This window comes from Silene latifolia, chromosome 2 (genome assembly GCF_048544455.1).
Source record: "Silene latifolia isolate original U9 population chromosome 2, ASM4854445v1, whole genome shotgun sequence".
Classification (NCBI taxonomy): Eukaryota; Viridiplantae; Streptophyta; class Magnoliopsida; order Caryophyllales; family Caryophyllaceae; genus Silene; species Silene latifolia.
Genome location: NC_133527.1, coordinates 92,660,195 through 92,671,745, shown reverse-complemented (window position 1 = coordinate 92,671,745; position 11,551 = coordinate 92,660,195). Strand labels below are relative to the sequence as shown.

The window sequence follows — 11,551 nt, the reverse complement described above, 5'->3', positions numbered from 1 at the left end:
CCCTCATGGACAGGGACGTGAACATTCATTGCCCACCATGGTCAGAGACGTGAACATTCAACATCTGTCCTGGAGAGATAATGAATGTCTATGTTTAGTATGGCATGGGACGATGGATTTCTACGTCTGCACTAGTACGGACGTTTAATATAGTCATCCATTGTGGGTATGGACGTGTACTATTCATGTCTTTTATGGGCTAGGACGTGTACTGTTCACGTCTAGCCTGGTGTTGGACGTGAAAATTCATTGTCCGTTCATGGATCGGACTATTAAATTGGTTTTTGTCTTTTTATTTAGTTTTTTTCGTATATATAGGTTGTTTTACATATTTTAGCATCTAATCATTATTAATTTTGCGTGTTAACAGGATTCATTTGAAGTGTTTGGTGAAAACGGTGTTAATTACAACCACCTATTTGAGATGATAACATGTTTTGCGAGTCGGGATGAGGCGTTTGAATGGGCTCAGAAAATAGCGTTTGATAACGAGTTTGCCTTAGTAAAAGCATCAAATGGGTAAAAAAATCGTAACCACCCTGAGTTGTAGGTCTCATACTTTCGTTGTTCAAGGTACGGGCGAACTAGAAAGAAGATCGATCCCGATATTCCCAACAAGCCTAAGAAGAAAGGGACATCTAAATGTGAGCGTTTGTTCCGAGTTCAAGCCGTGGAGAACCGGGTTAATGATGTAAATGGGAAGGAGTTGACTGTTTGGAACATTTTGACCTCGGAGACCGGTGGATATCACAACCACCAAGTAGCAAAGTACAAAGACGGTGATAGGCATTTTGCGGGTTTAGATGCTGGAGAGAAAGAGTTCGTGAGGCAACAAGTCTGGGCATCGATTCCCCCGAGAGATATTAAAAATGGTCTTCATCAAAAAAACCCCCGATAAACCCCAACCTACAAGTGCCCAAATTTATAGCGAGGCAAAAAAGGTTCGGCGTGAAATTATAGGAACACGGAATACGGCTCAACAAATGTTGGCTCTAGCCGTTGCTGCTAAGTATGTGGAATGGCACAAATCAGATCCTGAGACAAAGGAGCTCAGTCATGTGTTTATGTCTCATCCGGAAGCCGTTAAACTCTTCCGTGCTTATCCACATGTGTTTCTTATTAACTCGACGTACAAGGCCAATGTTTATAAAATTGCTCTTGTTGTGGTTGTTGGTGTAACACCGTGTGGGTCTTCCTTCTTAATTGATGCAGTGCTCCTTCCGTCAGAGTCAAAAAACGATTATTGGTGGATGTTGATGAGATTAGGGGAGCTACTCAGTTGTACGGGTTCATCTATTTCTGCCTTTGTCACTGATCGGGAGTTGGGTTTGATCGCCGCTCTTGAGTCCCTTTATCCGAGCACTCCTCACCTTTTGTGTCGTTGGCACTTAAACCGTGCTATGGAGAAACAAGCACTCTCAATGGAGAATTTGATGTGGTTCAAAGATATCATAATGCACAGTCCAGAAAGCGGTTGGTATAGCGTGATCATGTTAGGTTCATATACCTATTATTAGACTCTTCTAACAGTGAAATAATTAACATATTAATGTGAGTTCATTAGATCTAGTGCATGCACAACTAAATAAGTGATTAAATGAGAAAAACAATGTTCCTTACATTGTTATATGGCTCGAAATAATGTGCACAAATAAGGTCACCTTCCTTATTTTTTCTTGAGCTTAAATGTAATGGATGATCCTCCTTAATCCCAATGTGGAGATTCTCCTCTTGATTGCACCCAAAACAAATCCCTTAAACTAGTATATTAATTAACTAGATTAGTATAGTAGTATCCTTAAAATAATTCTAATAACATACTTATTACTACACTAGTAATCTTATATTGTAATTAGAATTTATGATGAACAATTTTTAAGGTTTCTAAACCATTTAAGAGAGATGTAGTGAGAATAATAAGATGAGAAAATAGAATCCCTCAAAAAAAAAGAGCTTCTCTATTTGAGAAGAAGGGTGCCAACTCTAGGGGGGAGAAAGACCAATGCATGGTGCTTCCCTTTTAGCTTTTGTTCTTCTCCAAAAGCTAGGTCTAAGACTAGGTTATTTTAGGGTTATTATTTTATTTGCTATACAATATAAACAAATACAAACAATCCCATTTTAATCTAGCAAAACCGGTGCACCTCTTAAAATATATTTCCATTTTATTTTGTCAATTGTCACACAATATGTCACATGTATTATGTAACAAGTTATTAATTAATTTAATACATATTTATCAAATAAATATCATTACATATATCAATTAAATTACATATAACAAATTGACTAGTGATACTTGATCACATAAATAAAATGGGTCATATAATTATAATTCACAACATCTTGTAATTAAAATTAACCATTCATTCTTATCTCTATTGTTTCTCAAACAATAAACAATTTTAGTAATAAAGCATTTTTATTACTAAAATAAATCTTATTTAATCCCATTACAATAAGATATCAATATTCTCTCTCACAAGTGAATTGTTCAATTTTAAGGAATTGATCACCTTGTATCGTCATACAATTAATCAATTTATCTATTAAGGGAATTGTCCTATAGGTGTGACCTTAAGTGATCAACTATTCACCACCGTCAAACAACAGTAATGTCAAACTCTAGTTAACCAATCATTACTGATTAATGTTGATTAGTTGACTATATAAATGAATCATCCCTTACGTATTCTTATTATGAGATTTAAACATGTGATCGCACTATTGTTGAGGACACATACTCCAACAATCTACCACTTGTCCGAGATAAGTGTGCGTCACCAATTCTCTTGTCCTATTACAATCTCCCACTCAATGCAAGGTGTCTTGCAGGTCGTACTTATATTTGATCATATCTTAAGTGGTTTCCTCGATCTGGAGAGTAACTGTCTGACCGGAATTATCTACCGTAGATACCTTTCGAGCGTGGCCACGCATTTTCAGTTCACTGCTCCTCGAGTGGCCTTGAGATTTCAAATAACCCTGACAAGGGGGTGGACAATTCCTATCGCACTATTCCTTTCGTATAGCCACAGTTCATCATAACCCAAAATGTACTCATTTGACTTCAATTACGACAGTCGTAGAGTATAAATCAAAGCCATTCAGAAATTTGTGCCAACTTGGGCGAATAGTCTTTAGTTAAAAGAATTGACTCATAAGAATACTATAGTAGCTCTCGCCACGACCAGGCTTTATGAATTTCCAGAACTCTATAAGCGGTCACTACCCGACAGAGTGTCCCATACAGTCTGTCTATGCGATCGACTAGTCATTCATATGACCCTATGGCACTTGAATTTGCCATCAATCGCATCACACTCTAGTCACTTCGAGACGTCACCTCCTTTAAGTAACTAGGGGCGAATACTATGTCAATCCAGTTCACTTTAATGGGGTTCAATATTGTCTCAACAACCCATTTGGATACAACAAAGTAATAAATAAATGCGTTTGCACAAAGAAACTCAAACGACAAATGCGATTATCACATATAAACCAAAAACAATGTTTTTCATTTCATATCTCATAATCTAATACAAACTTGGCATGCGTTTCAGACCCATGGAAATAACATGATGGTCATGCTTAGCCTGCGATAAAGGTTTGGTTAAAGGATCAGCTATGTTGTCATCCGTCCCAACCTTATAAATCACTATTTCCTTCCTTTCAATGAAATCTCTAATTACATGAAATTTTCTAAGTACGTGTCTAGACTTGGGCTCTTTAGCTTGAAAGATTGCCCCACTATTGTCATAGAAGATCGTGATAGGATCTTTGGCAGTAGGAACTACCCTTAGCCCCTCCAAAAATTGTCTAATCCACATGGCTTCCTTGGCAGCTTCAGACACTGCAATGTACTCAGCCTCCATTGTAGAATCCACAATGACCGACTTTTTGAAGCTCCTCCAGCTAACCGCACCACCATTAATCATGAAAACAAAACCAGCCTGGGATGTCAAATCATCCCTATCAGTTTGAAAACTCGAGTCAGTGTAGCCCTTCACACTTAGCTAGAAATCTCCTCCAAACACCAAGAATGAATCCTTAGTTCTTCTCATGTACTTAAGGACATTCTTGACGGCTATCCAGTGACTCTTACCTGGTTTGTCTTGATATCTACTTATCATGCTCAAAGCATACGATATATCGGGACGAGTGCATATCATGGCATACATGATTGATCCAACAGCGGAAGCATAGGGAATCAACTTCATGCGTTCAACATCTTCGGGTTCGGTGGGTAATTGAGACTTGCTCAAAATTATCCCACTACCCATAGGAATTAAGCCTCTCTTGGACTGGTCCATGTTGAAGCATCGAAGAACCTTGTCAATATAAGATTCTTGACTTAATGCCAATATCCTTTTGGGTCTATCTCTATAGATCCGGATGCCTAATATGCGTTGTGCTTCTCCTAAATCCTTCATTTGGAAATGATTTTCCAGCCACTCTTTGACAGAGGACAACATAGGAATGTCATTTCCAATAAGCAGTATGTCATCCATATACAATATTAGGAACACAACATTGCTCCCACTGAACTTCATGTATAAACATGATTCCTCAACACTTCGAGTAAAACCATTTTCTTTTATAACATGATTAAATCGATGGTTCCAACTTCTTGATGCTTGCTTAATACCATAAATGGATCTCTTAAGTTTGCACACTTTGTCAGGATTACAGGATCTACAAAACCTTCAGGTTGCAGCATATACACCTCCTCTTCTAAATGCCCATTTAGAAAGGCGGTCTTGTCATCCATTTGCCATATTTCATAGTCATGAAATGCGGTGATCATTAACAGAATCCAAATTGATCTCAGCATGGCTACGGGGGCAAAAGTTTCGTCATAGTGAAGACCATGAACTTGGGTAAAACCTTTTGCCACTAGCCTAGCTTTGTAGACATCATCATGTCCTTCTATGCCATTCTTTACCTTAAATATCAATTTGCATTGAAGAGGTGTTGCTCCTTCAGGCAAATTCACCAAGTTCCAAACTTTATTTTCATGCATAGAAATCATTTCGGATTTCATGGCTTCAAGCCATAGAGCTAAATTGGGACTAGAGATTGCAACTTTGTAGGTGGCAGGCTCGTCACTTTCTAAAAGTAACACATCAAGACTCTCATCCTCTTGGATAAGTCCAACATATCTATCAGGACGGCGAGAAACTCGAACCGACCTCCTTGGTTGAGGAATAACAATAGAATTAGACGACAAAGGAACATCTTCTTGCGCCTCTACTTCGGTTTGTGGCTCTTGAACTTCATTAAGTTCAAAATTTCTCCCACTCTAGCTTTTATAAATAAACTCATTTTCTAGGAAGACAGCCTCACTAGACACAAACACTTTGTTTTCATGAGGTTTGTAGAAGTAATAGCCTCGGGAGGTATTGGGGTAACCTACAAAGATGCACTTTTCGGATCGTTGGGCTATCTTGTTGTCTGTCTTTACCTTGACGTAAGCATCACATCCCCAAATCTTCATATAGGATATATTAGGAACCCTTCCTTTCCATATCTCATATGGAGTCTTTTCGATTGCTTTTGTTGGACTATTGTTCAATGATTTGATTGCGGTTTGGATTGCAAATCCCCAAAATGAGTCGGGTAACTCGGTTTGACTCATCATAGATCGAACCATATCTAGTAGGGTTCAATTTCTCCTCTCGGCAACACCATTAAGTTGTGGTGTACCGGGTGGAGTGAGTTGTGACACAATGCCACAATCCTTCAAGTGTGAATCAAATTCATTACTAAGATACTCTCCACCACATCGGATCGTAGTGCCTTTATCTTCTTGTTCAATTGGTTTTCTACTTCATTTTGAAATTCTTTAAATTTCTCAAAGGCCTCACTCTTGTGTTTCATTAAGTAGATATACCCATATCTACTTAAATCATCGGTGAAGGTAATGAAGTAGTCATAATTACCTCTAGCAGTGATAGTCATTGGTCCACATACATCGGTATGTATAAGGCCCAATAATTCACTAGCTCGTGTTCCTTTACCACTAAAAGGATTACGAGTCATTTTTCCTAGGAGGCAAGATTCGCATATACCATATGATTGAAAATCAAATGGTTTAATAACATTAGTTGGAACTAATCTTTTAATGCGATTCTCGTTAATATGACCTAATCGACAATGCCAAATGTACGATTCATTTTGATCACTTGATTTGAGTCTCTTGGATTGTATGTTATAGATGTCTTTACATGGATTTGAAGTTTCTAAAACATAAATTCCATTTATAGAAGAGCCTTTGTAATACTCCGTATTTATGGTCTAGGGGGTACTCTATCGAGTAACCCTTACTCTGTCGAGTAAGGGTATGTTGCAGAATAAAATAGTTTCTGACCTGTTGGGCACTCGATCGAGTAGCTGGGGCACTCGATCGAGTATGGGGGTACTCGATCGAGTACCGTGGGTACTCGGTCGAGTGTCCGGTTTTACGGGGGAGTTTTCTCGGGTTTTGTTAATTACGCGATTAAGGTATTTAAACCAATTCGTCTTTGTTCTAAATCACTTTTTATAAAACCTAAAACCTGTTTAAGAGAGAAAGCAACTTGTCTTCTTCCTAATCGCGTTCTTGACAATTCCCGGAGTTCAGACGGTCGGTTTGCATCGTAGTTTGTGTCGTTGGATTCCTTGCGTCGAGGGTAAACTTTTAATGTAATTTATATAATGTTTTGTTAAGATTAGTGAAACCCTAATTTAGGAATTGGGGGTTTTTATGAATAGTAATTGAATAGTAGTATCTATGTGTTGTATGGTAGGAGGAGAGTTCATAGAAGAGGCGTTTTGAGACAGCTGTAGATACCGTCTGCGTGTTGTGCTTTCCAGGTAGGATTTCCTACTCAGTATTAGTCCCATAATGGGATATTGGTGATGTACTGTAGTTAGTTGCTTGATATGATGATTGTGTGTAATTGTGCTTGTGGTTGTGTTGTTGATGGCTCTCGAGATGCGTTCTCGGCTGAGTGGGGTCACTTGCGGGAGTGATCTCACGCCCTAGTTTCGCCCTTCGTAGAACCCGCCACGAAAGGGGATGTGCACATTAATGGACAGGGTTATCGCTCGCATGATGAGCGGGGCTTAGGTGGGAACGGCTGCGGTCCCCCACTGGCAGGGCTGGTCCAGTGGACAGTCAGTATTGAGATGATGGGAGTTGGTGGTGGTTGTGTGTGTGTGACAGTTCAGCTGTCTATTTGTCTTATTGTTGTTATCTATTTTGATTGTGTGATTAGTACTGACCTAGGTGTTGTTTTGTAAAACCTGCGGTGATCCATTCGGGGATGGTGAACAGATATTGAGCAGGTATAGAGATGATACTAGGATAGCTGGGATGGCCATGACATGACGATAGAGTCTTCCACTGTAGTTTAGTTTTATTTACATTTCAGTTGAGAACAGACAGTTTGGAATAATGTATTGTACTTTCAGTTTGGTTTCGAGGATTGTACTTATTCATTAAATTACTTATAATAAATGTTGTTTCTGTTTTGTCTATTTGATTATCATACCTCGGGCAACCGAGATGGTGATGTCTTCATACCTGAGTGGTCCTGGTAAGGCACTCGGAGTATGGGGGTGTTACAAATGGTATCAGAGCGACGATCCTGAAACCTGTAACCAATGAACTTAATGAACATAGGGAGTCAATTAAAATGAACCCGGGGTAAAAGTTGTAGGAGCTAGTGCAAAGGCTTGGGAGACGTCCTAAAGTCGCGGGGGTCGCCCTACAACTTTGAACCGGTCACATGGGGGAAATATGTGTTGAGTCATGTGTGTGCTTAGTAACTTGCGTAATAATGTGATGGAATGTGTTGATGGTTGAATCTTCGAATTGGAAGTTGATGAGACGAAAGAAAAGTAATGTTATATATATATACATTGTTGATGAAATGATAGCATGATGGAATGATTTACAATGTGGCTTTAATAGCATGATGAATTGATCTTGTTGATAGTATAAAAGATGCGTAGCATATGTATTCTGATAGCATGTGATTTTATAAAGTTAGCATGTTAGTATACGACGTAATATGCGGGTAGCTCTTACGTATTGGGGGTACTTGATCGAGTGAGGCTGACTCGATCGGGTAGGTTTTTAACGATTTTGAGTCCAGAATCGAGTTTTGGGGCACTCGATCGAGTAACTAGGGGTACTCGATCGAGTATGGGGTCACTCGATCGAGTAGCCTAGATACTCGATCGAGTGGGTTAGAGATCAGAAGGTCTGTTTGGTTCTGGAGTTTGGATACTCGATCGAGTACATGGGGGCACTCGATCGAGTAGCCCGTTACTCGATCGAGTGGGTTTGGATACTCGATCGAGTAGGTTCTGGGCAGCGCGTTTTCGTGTTTTGAGGTTTAGTACGCGTGTTTATGTTTATCCCTTTCTTATATAGCTTCAAGATGCCGCCCAAGAGAAACGCTTTGTATGCGAGAGCTGAGGTTATGACTACGGATGACATCGTCAAGATGTTAGAGCACCAGGACGCTCTTACTGAGACCCTGAAGAGAGTGAATGAGGACAAGGATAAGAGTAAGGAGAAGGAGGTTGACCATGCTAAAGTCAGCCTCTATATTGCGAGGTTTAACCCGAAGGAGTACAAGGGAGTTGAGGAGCCTAACCATCTTGATAGTTGGCTGAGGGAGATGGAGAACATACTAGATTTAGTTCGCTGTCCTGATGAGATGAGGGTGGATCAGGCTGCATTCTATCTGAGGGAGGCAGCTGGCAAGTGGTGGGATTCAGTAAAAGTGAGTGCCAAGGAGATATATACCAACCGGGGGGTTACCCTGCTATACCTTGGGAGGAGTTTCGTAGGGTCGTGAGGAAGGAGTTCGTACGAGAACATGTGAGGAGTAAGTTGAGAGAGGAGTTCGACAAGTTTAAGATGACGGCCGAGATGTCCGTGGCGAGTACTACAGCGGTTCAATGAGAAATCCGGATATCCGAGGATATGGGTTTGAGTGAGGAGAATCGGCTTTGAGGTTTGAGAGAGGGCTAACCACGAAAATTATGGATAAGTTACCCGTGGGAGTCCTTACCGATGTGAAGGAAGCATATGAGAGGGCCGGGAGAGCCGAGAGGCTAGTGGAGATGGCTCGGGAGAGGTCGGGTGGAGAGAAGAGGAAGTCCGAGAGCGAGGGTGGTGGCCAATCTAATTTCAAGAAAGGCAACCACAATCAATCTAAGGGATTTTCTTCTCGGTCCGGGTTTAGTCTTTGGAACTTCCTTTGGGCGAGGTCGTGGGAGTGTGAGCAACACCGGGGGAGTGACTGCTTTGGTTGTGGTGGCGTAGGCCACAAGAGACATGAGTGCACGAGCGCACCGGGATCCTTTCGAGACTGCGCGAGCTTTGCAAGCAAATGACCCGGTGGATCATGGCCAAACCGGGGAGGTCAGAGCTACCAGAGTGGAGGCAACCGCAACGGTGGTAATTCTTATCAGAAGACACCGATGAACAACAACAACAATCAAGGGTCGGGAGCTAAGCCGACCGCATCGCCTAATCTTGTCCGGGAGGTGGGCGAAGACCGATGGCAAGTTGTTCATGATGGACAAGAAGGCAGCTGAGGAGGATGCGCACGTTATCACCGGTATATTCCTTGTTAATGGTATTCCTACGTTTGTTTTGTTTGATTCGGGGGATTCTCAATCGTTTGTGTCTTCGAGTCATGTAAAACAGTTGGGTTTAAGAGTATATGAGTCTGTTAGGGAGCAAGTTTTCATACCTTCAGGTGAGTCTGTATCGTGTGGGAGGTTGTTTAGAGATGTATCTTTGATAGTTGGGCAAGTCGATTTCCCTGTAGACTTGCTAGAGTTTCCTTTTAATGGTTTTGAGATGATAGTTGGGATGGATTGGTTAGGAAAGTATAAAGCTAAGATAGACTGTCATCAAAAGAGAGTGTCCCTTAGAGGTTCTAAGGGTGTAAGTGTGTCTTACCGTGGGTTTCTAGTCAAACCCAAAGTTAAGTTGATTGTTTGTCACTTTGAAGTCGTATCCGAGGAAGGGATGTCCTTTGATCCTGTGCCATGTGAGAGATGACCGGATGGAGAGCCCGGCGATTGACGAGATACCAGTGGTGGGAGAGTATGCGAGATGTTTTTCAGAGGAGATTAGGGGTTGCCACCGAAGAGGGAGATAGATTTCACCGTTGAGTTGAAGCCGGGGACGGGGCCAATCTCTAAGGCACCGCACCGTATGGGTCCTAAGGAGATGGAGGAGCTTAGGAAGCAGTTGGATGATTTGATAGAGAAGGGATACATTAGACCAAGTGTATCGCCTTGGGGAGCACCAGTTCTTTTCGTGAAGAAGAAGGATGGAACTTTGAGGTTATGCATAGATTACCGGGAGCTGAACCGTGTGACGATAAAGAACAAGTACCCTTTGCCAAGGATAGATGACCTGTTTGATCAGTTGAGTGGTGCAACGGTCTTTTCTAAGATCGATTTGAGGTCGGGGTACCATCAGGTGAAGATTAGAGATGTGGACATACCGAAGACAGCTTTCACGTCGAGGTATGGCAATTATGAGTATGTGGTGATGCCATTTGGGTTGTCTAATGCGCCGGCAGTGTTTATGGATTTGATGAATAGGATCTTCAGACAGTTCTTGGATCAGTTCGTAGTAGTGTTTATCGATGACATCTTAGTTTACTCTAAGACTAAGGAGGAGCATGAGGAGCATCTGAGGATCGTGTTGCAGACGTTGAGAGATCATGAGTTGTATGCTAAGCTGTCCAAGTGTGAGTTCTGGTTAGAGAAAGTTGCTTTTCCGGGGCATGTAATCTCTAAAGATGGGGTAAGTGTGGATCCGGCGAAGATTGAGGCGTGACAAAGTGGGAAGCACCGAAGAATGTTGCTGAGGTTAGGAGTTTCTTGGGTTTAGCTGGATACTACAGACGGTTCGTGAAAGATTTCTCCAAGATAGCTAGACCGATGACAGCGTTGATGAGGAAAGAGAACAGGTTTCGTTGGGATGAGAGTTGTGAGACGGCGTTCCAAACCTTAAAGGAGCGTTTGACCACGGCTCTGTCTTGGGGTTACCCGAAGGGAGCGCGAATTTCGAGGTCTATACTGAGATGCCTCGAAGAATGGGTTGGGATGTGTGTTAATGCGAGAATGGTAAAGTAATTGCCTATGCGTCTAGGCGGTTGAAGCCTTATGAGGAGAACTACCCTACTCATGACCCGGAGTTGGGTCTTTGTGGTGTTTGCTCTCAAGATTTGGAGACACTACCTTTATGGAGCAATCTTTAAGGTATTTTTTGATCACAAGAGTCTCAAGTACATCTTCACGCAGAAGGAGTTGAACATGAGACAGAGGAGGTGGATGGAGCGGATTGGTGATTATGACATGGAAATCATCTACCATGAAGGAAAGGCCAACGTTGTTCTTGATGCTTTGAGTAGAAAGAGTGTACATTCCTTGTGTACAGCTCTATCTTTGATGAGGCTGAGGGATGAGGTAGCGAGCTTTGGGATTCATATGATGCAGAAAGGAGATGCTATGGGTGATATGACGGTAC

General features: G+C 41.5%; 1 protein-coding gene across 1 annotated transcript in view; it reads left to right on the top strand.

Annotated features, from left to right (window-relative positions):
- Positions 1-983: 983 nt before the first annotated feature.
- LOC141641091 (uncharacterized) overlaps positions 984-11,551 on the top strand; it is a 30,314-nt gene continuing 19,746 nt past the window's right edge. The window contains exon 1 of the mRNA XM_074449768.1: positions 984-1,484. Within this exon, the coding sequence (XP_074305869.1) occupies positions 984-1,484 (501 nt within the window). The remainder of the gene's footprint in view (positions 1,485-11,551) is intronic.